This window comes from Egretta garzetta, unplaced genomic scaffold (assembly GCF_000687185.1).
Source record: "Egretta garzetta isolate BGI_Z169 unplaced genomic scaffold, ASM68718v1 scaffold79, whole genome shotgun sequence".
NCBI lineage: Eukaryota > Metazoa > Chordata > Aves > Pelecaniformes > Ardeidae > Egretta > Egretta garzetta.
Genome location: NW_009260791.1, coordinates 7619875 through 7634985, shown reverse-complemented (window position 1 = coordinate 7634985; position 15111 = coordinate 7619875). Strand labels below are relative to the sequence as shown.

At 38.0% G+C, this 15111-nt stretch overlaps 1 protein-coding gene across 4 annotated transcripts in view; it reads left to right on the top strand.

Annotated features, from left to right (window-relative positions):
• The window catches only part of NUBPL (nucleotide binding protein like), an 80785-nt gene that overhangs the window by 20182 nt on the left and 45492 nt on the right, over positions 1–15111 (top strand). For all 4 annotated transcript variants that reach the window (XR_004843018.1, XM_035902081.1, XM_035902080.1 and 1 more), the window contains 2 exons: positions 5601–5640; positions 5731–5821. Coding sequence is in view for 3 of the 4 variants with exons in the window: in XM_035902081.1 (XP_035757974.1) it covers positions 5601–5640; positions 5731–5821 (131 nt within the window). In the remaining variant the exon portion in view is untranslated. The remainder of the gene's footprint in view (positions 1–5600; positions 5641–5730; positions 5822–15111) is intronic.

Genomic DNA, 15111 nt, shown 5'->3' with positions numbered 1-15111 from the left:
AAAATAAACAGCAAATAAGTTCCTTGTACTTCTACATAGCAACAGCCATGTGAGCATTAGTGTTTAGTGTGATTAACAGAAGGTGACGTGTAAGTTGGAGTCCTAAGTTAGATTGTGATAGAGTGTTCTGTAGTCACTGCAGCATAAAAATTGTACACGATTAAAAACCAGATGATGGAAAAATTTTTGATATTTTACAAGTGACCGTGCTGAAAATCTGTTTCAGCTTGTCTGTATGTATGGCACATTGAATTTGTCTCAGATAATCTTGTTTAATATTCTGGAATCCACAGACTTTTCTGCAGCATCTCCCTCTGACTAGCACGGCGGCGCTGTCTTTTGTTGTGCCATACATCTGTGTTTCAGGCAGTGAGATGTCACTGAGATGTGAGGAGGTGGAAAGTAGCAATTTGTCATGAAAACCTCAGCTAATGATGAGTTGTGCAAACAGCAGCAGAACCTTTAGCTTTTGTGTAAACTATGAAGACTTGCTCAAATTTTGATACATGTATGCAGAGGAGTTACAATATGGGTTTTGTTAGATAACTTACTATGAAAGATGAAGGGATACTTAAACTTATGAACTATTCAGAAATACACTTTTAAAGCTGCTGCTTTGATGCTTAAATGCAAGATGCTAAAACGTCACTCAGAGACTGAGGTATTATAAATATGTAGTGTAACTTTCTACAGCTTTTTCTGTTGTACACCGTACCTCAGTTTGCTTTTTAAAATCTTAATTCTTTCAGATATATTTGGGAGTTTCAAGGGAAAATATGTAACTTCAGCAATGCACCTAAACTGTTTAGATCTCCTAGATGTTTCAGTTGTGCATTAACATGCTTTCCAACATTGGAGATGCTGTCAGTAGAGCCATGACTCTGTTAGAGCGTCAGATCTTGGGGAAACACAGCATAGGTCTCCAAATCCACAGGATTCTTGAACAACCTAGAGCAAGTTTCACAGCCCAGGTCTTGATTCTATCATCTGTGACATAAGACAATAATTCCCCACCTCGGAAGCATGTTGTTAGGAAAAATCGGTTTTTTAGGTGCATGGGTGTTACAGAAACGGGGCTTGTGTAAGAATCAGGAAACAGATGCATTCAGAGCATAGCCCAGAGCTTGCAGTGGTGTCTGTGCTGGCAAACACTTCTGCATTGGTAGCATCTTTGGAAATATTTGGAAATCTGCATGCAAAGGTCTGTAGGATGTTTTCAAGTGGAAAATCATACAATTGTTCTACTTTTTGGTAGGTTTAGCAATTGATTTCCCATCTTAGAAAAACTTAAAAGTGCCACTTCCCTGCTCAATGACCAAAATCCAGTTAGGACAGACAGGTGACTTCCAAACGTTAAATAAGATAATTAGCTACCATTCTGGGGAGTCTCTGATCTTCCATTGTAGAGGCAGGTTCCAAAAATAGCCGAGTACATCTCTAACAATGAGTAAAATCAGAGCTTCTTGTGTTCTTATCTCATGTTTAATTTTTTTTTTGCCTTTGAAATGGTAAAAAACCCCAACTTATCTGTTATTTCAGACACTTGAAAACTCTGAGCAACTCCTGTGCATTAGTGCTCGCTCAGTCAGTGAGCTCAAAATAGATTTGCTAGGGTGTTGCATGATCCACTATACTCATATTTAATAATTATAAGCTACCGTTGCTTTTCTTAAACAGCATGATGCCTCCTAAGGAGGTGTAGTATAACATCACAATCTTCTAGAATAATGATCTTTACTTACCTGATGAGATAAGACTGAATGTAAGCCTTTGCTTGCTGTAATGTATCAGTCAGCAGACCTCTTTTGAAAACTGAGCCAAGAATTGAAATGTCTCCCGGTGGCTTAACCCTGGCAGGCAACTGAGCACCGCACAGCCACTCGCTCAGTCCTCCACAGCGGGATGGGGAGAGAATTGGAAGGGGAAAGTGCAAAATCTTGTGCGTTGAGATAAAGACAGTTTAATAGGTAAAGCAAAAACTGCGCGCGCAAGCAAAGCAAGGAATTCATTCATTGCTTCCCATGGGCAGGCCAGTGTTCAGCCATCCCCAGGAAAGCAGGGCTCCTTCACATGCAGTGGTTACTTGGGAAGACAAAATGCCATCATTCTTAACGTCCCTCCCTTCCTCTTCATCCCCCAAATTTTATTGCTGAGCATGACATCATATAGTGTGGAACGTCCCTTTGATCAGCTGGGGTCAGCTGTGTCCCCTCCCCAGCCTCCTTGCTGGTGGGACAGCATGAGAAGCAAAAAAGGCCTTGGTGGTGTGCAAGCACTGCTCAGCAATAACTCTCTGTGTTATCATCACTGTTTTCATCACAAATCCAGAACATAGCACCCTGCAAGCTCCTATTAAGAAATATAACTCTATCCCAGGCAAACCCGTATATATAGCTCTGTACATACCTTCCGTGCTGCACTAACCTATGGCCACCATTGAACATCTATGTCAGGCTTTCTAGAGAAAAAGAGTGGAGGAACTCGGTTACCTTGTCAGGATAGTCTGCAAGGCTTGATTTTTCTGGGGGGAAAAAAGCTTTTAAAAAAAAAAAAAAAGTCACAAAATGCAGTAGATCCATCCTAATGACTTCAACATCATTCTTCCCCACATAACAATCCAGCCTTCAGACCAGACCTAGACCTCTCTCAAACAGCAATCTTCTGTAATGCTGTTGTGAATTTTCATGTGCCTGCCTTTTCCAGTGCCCTACTTGTATCCTACCAAAAGAGGCATTTTATTGACATTTCATTGGTGCTCTGTTGATCTTATTGATCTCATTTTGTATGTTCAGAGAAAACACAGCACCCTTTTATTTAGGGCCATCAAGCTTACTGAAAAGTTGTAAACAAGGATATTTTATTGATCTCTCTGAGTAGGTGGCATAGTATTGCTGTGTTGCAATTTTAAGAAACCCATTTTGTTGTGTGTTGGATTTTTGGAGCTGTATGGTAGGCATCTGATAACAGAGAAGGAAATGTTTGCTCTGAAAGCAAAGGAAATTTGAGATGTTACTGAGGTCTCATTAAGCTAAATCTTCTTTACGTGTTATGTTTTAGAAAACCTTCACAAGACCCACGACGAAGAAGAGGAATGCCTGTTGCTTTTGATGAGATAAGGGTGATTACCAGAGCCCACTGAAGCACTTTAGATTTGAGATAGTCTTGAGAATGCTTTTTAGCAGTAGGCAAACAGTGGGGTGCTCTGCAGTATTTTGTATTACTTTCAGAATATGCAGAACATTATGGCCGGAATATACAGCAGGTTGTGAATTGTTCTTGTGCACTGTATAAGTTTGATTAAATCTTGCTGCTGGGAGCAGTTTATAGTCCTTGTTGTTAACCAAAGAAAATAAGATCCAGTTTTCATAAAATGAAACTCTACCATTGAGAAATAAACAGCACGTGTGTTTTAACAACAGAGAGGTCCCTTTGGCTACTCTGTAGGTCAGTGTTTGTGTACTCAGAGCAGCTCTCCTATTTTGCCCACTGAGGTGAAGGAGAGGGAGATCTCTGATGCTGTGTCTGCCCTGTGAGGTTAGTGTGTTTACCTAGGCTCTATACAGAAGAAACCGTCTGTGCAGGTAGTAGATGTTGAGAAGTTAGCCTCTGGATATTTGACTGACATACTGCAGAGCACTTGGATTGAACTGAGAAGTGGCTCAGAATAAATGCATCTTTTCCACTCTTCATACCCTCCAGTTCCTGGTCCTTGTGTCCTGAGTGGTCAAGGATTGGCCTCCCTTTTTTTTTTTTTCTTTTATTTTTCTTAAAATCATTCCTATTTCATGGTAAAAATGAAGCAGATCTTGAATCTGCAGTGACATATGCTGTTGCAGATACTTTTTTCCTGTTTTTTTTTTTTTTTTTTTTAAAACCCTCTCATAGGTAAATATGCAGTCATTTTGCTCAGGCCTTCTAACAGTATTATCACTTGTGGCAAGTACATACGTTGTTTACAAAGACACCAAAGCAGTGCCTAGAGATGGCTCTAGGCTGAAGTTCAAATGTCATCAACTTCTTCATAACAAAACTCTCTTACTGCATGGGGGAGAAGTAAGGCTGTGATTCCTAGAAATGTGTTTAGGTGGTATAATGCCACCAAAATAAGCCCTGACAAAACACTGAAGGGAGCTGCCACAGGTAGCATTGTATTACACTGGTGCAGTGCATCAGTCCAAGCCCATCTCTTTTCCAATAGCAGTTCCATACTCATTCCTGAACGCAATAGTCATGCAAGAGGTTTAGTTTCCTATTTTGTTCTTTTTGATTTGTATACCAAAACATCCAATTTATTTTCAGCCATATTTTTACAAAATTACATGGCTTGAATACCCACTTGCTTGATTGCTTGAAAGCTTTCATCTGTAGAGTTTAGCTGTTTAATTTGCGTGCTCTTGGGTGTTATTTTTTCTGAATTTGGAGTTCAGCTTTGAATGCACTGCGTTATATTCACATTGGTTTTATTTTACTATCTATATCTATTTCACTTCAGGTGCATCAAAGAATTCTGTCAAAATATGTATTATAATATATTTTTTTAATTGCTTAAAGTATTCTTTCCATTTTCTGCTGGTTTCTGCCTGTACATGCTCTCAGCATAAACCAGCTAGACCAAATAAAATGCCTTCTGTTCTTACATGTGTGTGCAAAACATTTTGAGATAAGGTGTGGATTTAGATGGCAGAGACTATAAAGAGGAGGTTTTGGCTGTTGTGAGGTTTTGTTTTGAATGCAGTCTTTTTTAAATTTTTTTTGTTTTCTTTCTGCTTGCTTGCCCCTTTGCCAGCAGAACAACCACAATATTCCCCTCCTTCCCCCTTTTTTTTTTCTTGACACTGGAAAGCACAGGAATATGGAGCATGACAGGAACACTACCTCTGCAGTGTTCAAATAAGCATCTTTTGTTCCTACATAAATTTCATAAGTCCTGCAGACTTCTGCCAGTCTGAAGAAATCCAGGACTTCTTACCTGGAGTTGTTGACAGCATGTAGTTTAGGGGTGGCTTTATTTGGTACCTCTCCTCTCAGATTCCAAAGCAGACTTAATACAGGGAGAAGAATTCCCTAAAACACTGGTGTGTTAATGGGAACAATCCTCTGATTCATGAGATTAGTGAACAGCATAGTTTAAAAAAAAAAAATCCCATTGTGTTGTAGGACTTTGATTTTGTTCTGATATAAATGACACTGCATTTAGCCAAGTATTGCAGAAGTAGAAGGCTGCCTAATAGGGGATTTATGCCTGGCAGCATGGGGATTTCATACAAATAGATGAAGTTGGTTTCGGCAGCACAAAGTGACATTATGTTATGGGCAAATGCATTGTTATTCTGGCGAAAGATGAATGGTATCCGTAAAATGTAACCACCTAAGAAAAAGTAGGGCCAGGTTCCTGGGTAGCATAGATAAATGTATATGTATATTGAAGGGATGAGGGGGAAAAATAGATAAATGCTTTTAACAGAGGGGGGAAAAGTGCTCTTAAAAGGAAAAAAATTGTGTAAGCTTATTTTGTTTAAAAAAAAAAAAAAAAAAACAAAAAACCACAACCCAAAACCAACTTCCCCCCCAGAAAAAACCCTTGTTTGCTTCTGTTTTAGAAAATCTAATGAGGCCCCTTAAGAACTATGGAATCGCATGGTGAGCATACGTTTTAATTCAAATCAAGCTTCTTTATGGATGTACTTGGTATCGTGCTGGAAAGCATAAGTTTTTGCTTTGTTTTTTCAGCATGTCTATGGGTTTCTTGATAGAAGAGACTGCCCCGGTTGTGTGGAGAGGGCTCATGGTAATGTCAGCTGTTGAGAAATTGTTGAGACAGGTAAGGACTTAGGTACATATTTGTGTTTCAAACTAATCATTTATTTTAAAAATGCGTTTAGCTGACACATGAGTCCCCATGACATTATTTCATATATTAGTGGTGAGCATTTTTTTGTATCTTGGTCTTCTTAAATTCCTAAGAATTTAATCTTAACTTCAGGTAAGAGGGAAAGTTGATACTTTTTGCCTTTACCTATCCCTTTCAAATAGACCTGTTGTTCCATGTATTTGATGAGCGAATCATCCCAGTTTGCCTTCATTCTCATTCCTTTTTATGTTTCTTTATGGAATTGTTAAAAAAAAAAAAAAGGCATTTTGAAGTTGCCAAAGGATTTGAATGTATATGTTTCTATGCATATCTACAGCTGTATTCCCTTATGTGCTTGTTAATTCACCAGCACTAAGAATTCTTGGATGGCGTTTTACATATGACAGGTACATGAAAATCATTAGATACCATCTCTGTGTAATGCAGATAGATTGTTAGTTAATAAATTTCCTGGCATATGGAAGCAGGGTGGCTTTTTTATTTCTTGACAGTTTTTTTTTTCTTACTGTGAGTAGATCTGTGAAGTTCTAATGAGACAAACAGCTGAAAAAATGCATCAAGGTTGCATGTTTAGACTTTGAAGTGACCCAGATTGTTCACGGCTGATATCCGTTCCAAGGATTTAATGTATACAGCCTGGAGATCACTAGGTTTCTGTACGTCTTCTGTAAATGCCTCCAAATCTTGTGCTCCCTTAATGATTGAAAAGAAGATTTTTATTTTTTTTTTTCGCCCTCCCCTGCCAGCCTTTTTCCATTTTTACTGAATTCTCTAGCACAGACTTTAGAATTGTGGCAATCATTGCCCTAGTCAGAAAAGCCATGTGTCTGCCAAAATTTCAGGAAGGACATCTTTGTCTAGATTTGGCCTTTAAAAATAAGGGGTATCCATGCCAATAGCTGTGGAAGGCTGTTCTGACCTCTTTGTGTGTTGCATTATGTTGGCCAGTCTCGCAAAGAGTAGAGCCTAAAACCTCGAAGGTAGAGCTAGAGTTAGCACCTGCTGTATTGGCGTGCTCCACCCTAGGAGACTGAAGACTGGCAGGCACTTCGGTGCTGTTACTTCAGTCAGTAGTATCCCCAGATGGGAAGCATGTGCCAGAATCCTTGTGGAGGGTGCGGATGATGCCGCGTAATGAGCTTGTTGCTCCCTAGCAACCAACAAAGCAGTTGTGTGCTGGCCGATCATGCTGTAGGAATGAGACAGAGTCCATTAATGTTCAGGGCATCAGTGATTTCCCTAACAGTTGAACCTGAATTCCGAAAGAGGAAGGCTTTTTACAGCTAAATTTCTTCCCCCTACAAGAATTTTGCTTCTGCATGATGACCAGGGTAGTTGTGAATCTGTGCTGGAAAAAGTTGTTTGCATGTCCTCCTTCGAAGAAGGAAGCTCACAGATCACAGGGAGAACCAGCAGGTTCTATGTGATGTACAGGTGGTTTTTGGAAAATAACTAATAAATTTTCCAGACTAACACATGCTATTTTGCTTTTAAAAACTGTAATCACCCTTCTGACATAGTTACTAGTCAGTCTCAAGAAGGGGTTAACTGTAGAACCAATAGTGTTATAGTCTTGGACACCTAAAGAAGAGAGGACCAGAGCATGCAGTGATCTTTAAAAAGTTACTATCATTCCATTTTATATTAGAAATAATTGTGTTATCTGTTGGTGTTTTGGAAATTTTCCTTGTTTTATCATTATCTGTTCTGGTTGGTCTTAGCTGTTGTTTGACCTTTTGTTTGACAGGATAAAATTGCTTCCAAGAGTAAAATACTTATGCTTGTATTTAACTTTCTAAACCTGTGTTCTTAAGAAATAGCTGCTTTACCTCTATAGCTACATATAAACCATTTAAATTAGCTCCCTTATCTAGATTTATACTATAAATATAAGGAGCTTGTGGGCATTCAGACAAGCTGATAAAATATTAAGTTCTTAAAGTAATCAAGTCAGCCAGATAGAAAACACAGAGGTTCCCAGACTTTTGCATTAAAAACACTGGTGGTATTTTATAACGGTGTTTAATGTTAGATGGTGGAGGGTTTTTTCTTTGCTTTAAGAGCATCAAGGCTATACGTTCACTCTGTAAATAACTCTGGATGCTTGTTTATTTTTTTTCCGTATGAAAAAATCTGTTTCCAGAGTTTATCGTGCTTCAGATACTCCAATAAAGCATTGAAGGGCCTAGTTTCCAAATTCATTAATGGGGACTTGTTAACTCATTGGTCTGTGCCTGTAATGAGTATTTAAATGCTTCTCTTACACTTGCAACTTACTTAAATTTCTGGAATTCTTACTTTGGGAAATACATTTGTTAAATACATACATTATGTGCTTTCTTATACACTTGCTGCATGTAACCTCACTTTTTGTAATATGTGTATATTTGTCCTTCTCTGGCTTTACTTCTTTGATGGGTGAATGGCTTTTCAGCATAGTCCAGAGCCTAACCTCATTTTTGTCTCTTTTCACTTCTACCTGCATAAGGCCAGGATGTACATCACTTGTCAGATAAAACACCACCTTTTAAATCCAAGCTCTCCTTTTGCCACATGTTTATTCTGAGAAGCTACCTTTTTTCTTGTGTGTTGTATGGTGTCAGATTGGTAGATAACAGGCAACAATATCTCTGGTAATTCATCAGAGAAAAGAAATATCTCTGGTAATGCATGAGCAAGGACAGTTTTCTGGAACATACCATTTTCCTTAAAGAGAGTTCAAAGGAAATGTGCCTTCTAATACAAAATAGAGGTAATGGTTTTGTATTCTATGTTACATACATTAGATACATATTGATTTATGTGTATCAAATCAGTATATAAATGAAAACGTATAGCATAATGATTCTATAATAACTTTTATTAAAAGTATTGCACAATAGAAAAGAAGGGATGAAGAGAAGTTATTGAAAGAATAGGAAATGCATAAGGAAATTATTTTTCACCTGTAGCAAAAGTGAATTATAAACAGTAATGGAACATTTGACTCTATACAGATATATTTGTGATTCTTTCAGTTAAATGTATGCTAGTTTACATGCTTTGAAATTATCCGAAGTTTTGTTGTGCCTGAGAAGTGACTTCTTCATTTATGTAATTAGGTGTACTGTAGGCCTATTTATACCACAGGGTGATCTTTTTCTCTTACTGTGTTTTAACTCTTCCCATTTCTCTGCCACAGTTATCTTCACGTAAAAATTCTTTCACCTCTGTTAACACTTCCTTTGAATCTTGCTTGCCTGTAGGTGAGATAAAAAAAAATACTTTCTTCTGTTTACTTGAATTTTTTAAAAGATAGTTCTTTTCTCTGACGATATCATTAAAGCCAAGGTAAGGAAGTTTTGATGGTTCTTCAGTGTGATCTGTAGCACTAGGCTTTTTCTATTCGGTTTTCACTTAACATACACTTCAGAAGCTGCCTATTCTTTTGTACAGTCCCATTCAGCACTTGTTCCTTTACTCTTTGTGTGTCTTGACTCAGTGCTATGGTACTTGGTTCAGATTAAATACTCAGTGCTGTGGTACTTGGTTTAGACTTAACAAGTTACCTCAAAATGCATCATCCTAGTGTATTTGCTGTGGAATTGACTTTGGTAAACCTTTAGGGTAAGAACAGTAAAGGTAAGAATTTTTTTGAGAGTTATCTAAAGCCTGTACTTTAACAGTAATGTGTCTGAAAAGCTCTGTTGAAATAAGTATTAGGTAGACAGCTAAGAACCTTAGAAATATAAATATTATTTAAAAAAATAAAAAAGTCAAGCAAAACTTGTTCACTGGTTTAAACTGCTTTTGCAACAAGGATTTTAAATGGTCATCACTGCTGTCCCATACAGTCTGTACGGTAAGTTTTCTAGCAGCATTCTCATTTCTGACCGAGGACATCTTGACAGTTCAGTGGCAAAGGAGAGATTACACCAATTAGAGGGGTGCAGGCTTGGTCCTGAACTGATCCAGGAGCAGCATGACTGGCTGCTCTATGTTCTGGTATAAATTGTGGCAATTGTTCTGCCAAAAGGTTGGGGGAGAAGAAGTGGCACTTGTTGGCTGCCAATTTAACAGCCGCTATAGTCATAGCAGCAATACGAATGGAGGGGGTTCCTGTTTAGGCAGTAATCAGTAAAACTTGTAATACGAAGAACAGTAAGTGTTGGTTTCTCTGATCTTGAACACTGTGTTATTCTGTGTGTGTTATCAAGTTGAAATGCCAGCAGAGAAGGAAAAAAAAAAATTACACTGCAGTGGACAATTCAGCTTTTGTGTTTAAAAAAATAAAATAAAAAAATGGGACTACAGGTAAAATCAAGTGCATATTTCGGCATGTAGTGTTCTCCTTGTATATTTCTCTTATCAATAGATAAAGTTGTATCACTGTTAGGACCAAGCATTACCTACACAACACGGATTACAGATGTCAGCAATTCTATTAAGTGCAAACAGTCCCCTTGGAACTAGCCCAAAAATCTGCTCTCTTTTCAAGGCAGGGATCTCTGGTTGATTAACATCCTTAACAAGATTTCTTACCCTGACACGACATTTTAACCTGTGTTTTTGCAGGCTTGTCAGATGTTACATGGCAAGACTCTTGTATTTCTTCCTTATCATGCTTCTCTAGAGTATCAAGAACATTTTGTTCATTGGCAGCATCCTTGCTGTAGTATGGCTATAAAGTAGAGCCTCAGTGCTGTTAAATGTATTGTGAGCTCTAAAGGTTCCTTGGATGTACCTGATAAGGATGAGGACATTTTCCCAGAAAGACGATGAAGCTTTTCCTGGAGTGGCTCAATTCTAATGAGTCCCTAAAATGCTGCTCTTGTTACCTAATTGTAATTCCTCCATCCCTTTCTTGTTGCTTCTTCTAGCACCACTTTAGTGCCTCTTTTTTATAAGAGGCATGTATTGAAAGAGAATTAATATAAAAATTTCACTGGGAGGGATATAACTGGAAAGGAAAGAATACAAGGAAGCAAATTATATAAAACTTCCAATGCAGAGCAGTTGCATGTAAGTAAAAGGAAATAGAGCCTTGCACTTTGAAGCGTGGACGGGCTTTATCCCCTGTAGATTCATGTTGAAAACCATAAATTCAGCAGAAGAATGATCAAAACTATTTTATTAACTCAATCCAAAGCTGAGTGGGGCTGTAGTCTAAAGACCCAGTCTTGTCCTTTAAAAAAGCTTTAACTCGGTCTGTGCGGTTATTACAGTTGTACGTAATTTTTAAAGTTTGGCTGGAGATGGAGATTTTGTGTGCTACTTTCCTTCTGAAGCTGTCCTCTACTAAGAGAACTGCTTTGAAACCAGCACTCACTGGAGTTAATGGTGGTAGTATTTATATAGTAGAGTGTATATGTGTGAATATATATATATATATATATATATGTACTCAAACCTTTTTTGTAGCATGATTGATGCTTAGTTATCATATGTAAGGAGTTGTAGAGTATCATATGTTACTGGGAGTAAGGAAGATGCAGACAGATGGATAAATTGTCTTTGAAATATTGAGCAGACTGTGGGTTGTGAGGTCTGGGATATTTAAAGAGCCTTTGTGAAGAAGCTGCCGTAAAAGCAACAGTGGAGTGAATGGAACAATAAAAAATTATGTTTGAAGATTTGGGATTAGATTAACTTGGAAACAGTAGTAGTATTTAGTTCTTGGCGAGCAAAGACTATGGAGGCTATATTGTTCTGGGCTATATATTCTTCATTGCATGAAGTGGCCCATCTCTGTAGAGGAGATTATAGATGTTCAATACTATTTTTGTTTGACCTATATTAGTTAGTAAACTATTATTGCCCAGAGAGGTGGTGGAGGCCCCATCCCTGGAAATATTCAAGGACAGGTTGGACGGGGCTCTGAGCAACCTGATCTAGTTAGCGGTGTCCCTGCTCCACTGCAGGGGGGTTGGACTAGATGTCCCTTCCAACCCAAAACATTCTATGATTATATGCAGTTGCTACTGTTTGAGAAGTGTATCTGTAGTTACTGCTATTCTCCTTTCCATCATTTAAATCGGAGAGGTTGCATATGTGGATTCAGGGACAATTTTTCTTTAAATGTGATTTATTTTAATTATATGATAATGCTGCACTTGTGAAGACAAGAAAAATAGATAAGGTATTGAGAGCAAATGTATTTATACCTAATAAAATAGCTACCACGCTGCCATTGACTGTTTTACTGTTCATGTTCTCACAGCAGAATGTTCTGTAAATGGTGTCTGTAGACATCAGTCCTATCTCATTTACTGTGTGTTTTAACACAGTGTGTTATAATCTTATAAATTCTTCAGCATATAAATTTTCACAGTTTTATACTGCCTTGTTTGCCTGTGTGTATAAATAGATTTCTTACAAACAGAACAACAGAGAAACTAGGGGAAACCATTCCAAATTAGAAGGAATGATGTATTTTATTTGGAAGCAATACACAAGAACATTGTCAGTAAGGTAGTTAGGTACTACATGCTGAGCCGTCTGCCTAATTGATTAGCATGGTTTACTAAGAGTTGTCCTTCGGCTTCTGTTTGTGTCCACACACTGTCTTTTGCCTTACATTTTTGGGACCATGGAAATTTCATTCTGTGTTTATACAGTGTTCAGCACTGTAGTGAGTTATCACTTTCCAATAGAGGCACAGAAATACAGACTCATATTTACAATTTCGAAGTAAATCTAAACTTCTTCCTTTGATACTTTTTCATATTTATGAAATAAATTTATTTTTTTTTTTTTTTTTTTCTATCGAGAACAATATATTTTGTGTTTCGGGTTCCCAAAGTATGTGTGTATGTCAATGATATAACATCTGTTAAGAATGCCTAAAATGAATGTAGATGCATCACTGGCATTCACCACAACTGACACTTGCCAGAATGTAAATGTCTTTTGCAGATATATGCGCAATTGCTTAACTTTCAATGGTGTAGGCTGCCTTGCATATATATTCTCCAGCAAAGAGACATCAAGGTGATAAGGGGGATGAAACATGTCATGTGTGAAAAGACACTGAGAGAACTGGGGTTTTTTTTGTTTTGAGAAGTTTAAGAAGGGTGATAACGAACCGCTATCTTCAACTACCTATTGGATGCGTAGAGAGAGGGTGAAGGTAGATGCTTCCTGCATGTGCACAGTGATAGCACAAGAGGCAATGAATGCAAGTTGCGCTATATAGTAAGAAATGTGAAGGGGTTGGTTGGTTGGTTTGTTTTACAGTGAAAACAATCACACATTGGAACAGGTCGCCCAGAGAGATTCTAGAATATCTCTTTAGGAAGATATTCAGAACTCAGCAGGGCAAGACTGAGTAACCTGCTCTAAGTCGGTCCTGCTTTAAGCAGCAAGATGGACCAGACAGATAATCTCCTGAGGTCCCTTTGAACGTAAGTTGTTCTGTGAATCTGGGATTAGTTCTAAAGTTGGTATTCCACCGCCTATTTGACTATCAGTATATACCTCTATTAAAGCCTACAGCTCAAAGAGGAGAAAATAGTTCTTTCACAGAGGTCACTGGTTAGAGCACTCGAGTCAAAACCTAAACTGAAATTCAGGTGCTTCTCTGTATGCCCTAGTCACTAAGCTAGACAGTCATGCTATCTCATCTCTCTTGCTCAAATGAATGTATAGTTAAGTCCTGCAATCAGATGAGCAAGTTTCAACATAGTGACCAAGAGCATCCTTTCCTCATTAGCATTTCCAGTCATTTGGCCAGTCTCTTTAGACTTAAAGAGGTGCTGATCAGATCCCTGTAGGCAGAAACAAAAGTCAAACCTGAATAAGCCTTATCTCTTGAATGAGCGTATTTAATATGAACTGTGAAATAATAATTAAAAAAAGATATATTTTATTTTTTCCTGTCATACCTCTTGTTTTGATAGAAGTATTTTGACCTAGGAGAGGTTTAAAAATGGGGATTCTAGGCTTGTGTGTGTTGATGTGCTCTCACGCATCTTAGAATTGAGTAGCAATGCCATAAAGAAGGTTGTGCTGGAGACTTATGGCAATTTTTTGCTTCAGCTTTAGTAGTTTACTGCTAGGATGCATATCTTTATGAAACTCAGTCTAAACCATCTGGCCTTCCTCTGTAGTGTGTGGAGAACCATAAGCTGATTTTTTTTTTTTTTAATCTTGCTATCAGTGTCAGCCTTGAGTATTTTACAGTCTAAATCGGACAAAGAAAAATTCAAAGATAGCAACAAAAAACATCTGAAGAAGTTAGAAGTGTAGAATAAATCTTATATGTCCAGATTTTTTAGAAGAAAAGCTCTCCCTCTGGGGCAGGAATGAGTTCAGGAGTGGACTCTGGAGACATGGATTTGAAGGCTAGCACATTTTTAAGTGTTTGCTTAACAGTAATACTGGTGGTACTTATTTACATGAAAAATTTCAAAATACAGACTACAGCAGACATCTAATGCCACTCTTCTATTCTTCTCCACTAATAAAGGAGTCTGTTCTTTCTTTCTAGCTGCTGTAGGTTAGATGCAAAAAGGGACATGGGTGTTGGTGTGCTGCACGTTGTGCTGCCTAAGAAGTAGGTGCCCTGCCTGCAGGAATGGAAAGCTAAACCAAAGCCTGGGCTGGAGCCACAGCGTACCGTGGGATGGTGGGAATACATCACTTGTCGTTCCCAATGGTACTATCTGAAGGGTTACTTTCCCCTCCTGGTGGTACTTTCAGACTCTTTGGCACTGTCTTAAGAGAATAGGTGCAAACCTTGGATTTTAAGGGTAGCTAATACTTCTTATCCTTCAAGATGGCTTGAGCAAATTGGAATAAAGTTCCAGTTTTGCTGTGTTCATCACTTAGATGATAAATGTCACTGAGGGCTTGCTCAAAGAGAAAATTATTATTAGTGTGGGCAAAAAACTCTCTCATCAGTATAAAATTAGTGAGAGAGTATATTGGTGGATGAGAGTGAAATGGGATTTAGCAGAGAATGACACGTATTGGGTCAGGAGGAAGATGACAATAACAAGTTGATGGCTCTGATTTTTTTCAAAGAAATGAAAGGATCCCCAGAATAGTAATAGTGAGTCAATGATGAAAATTATTCTTATTGTAAATGTAAAGAGCAAGTGAATAAAAAGCACTGCAGTGAAGCCAGAATTTTTTTTTTTTTTTTTTTGAGTGTGGATTTTATTTTTAATGCTTGGTTTAGGAAGGGCACTCTGTCAAGAGATTACCATTGAAGGCATTTAACTTGCAGCATGGCAGTAAATTTTCAAGACAGGGAAAGA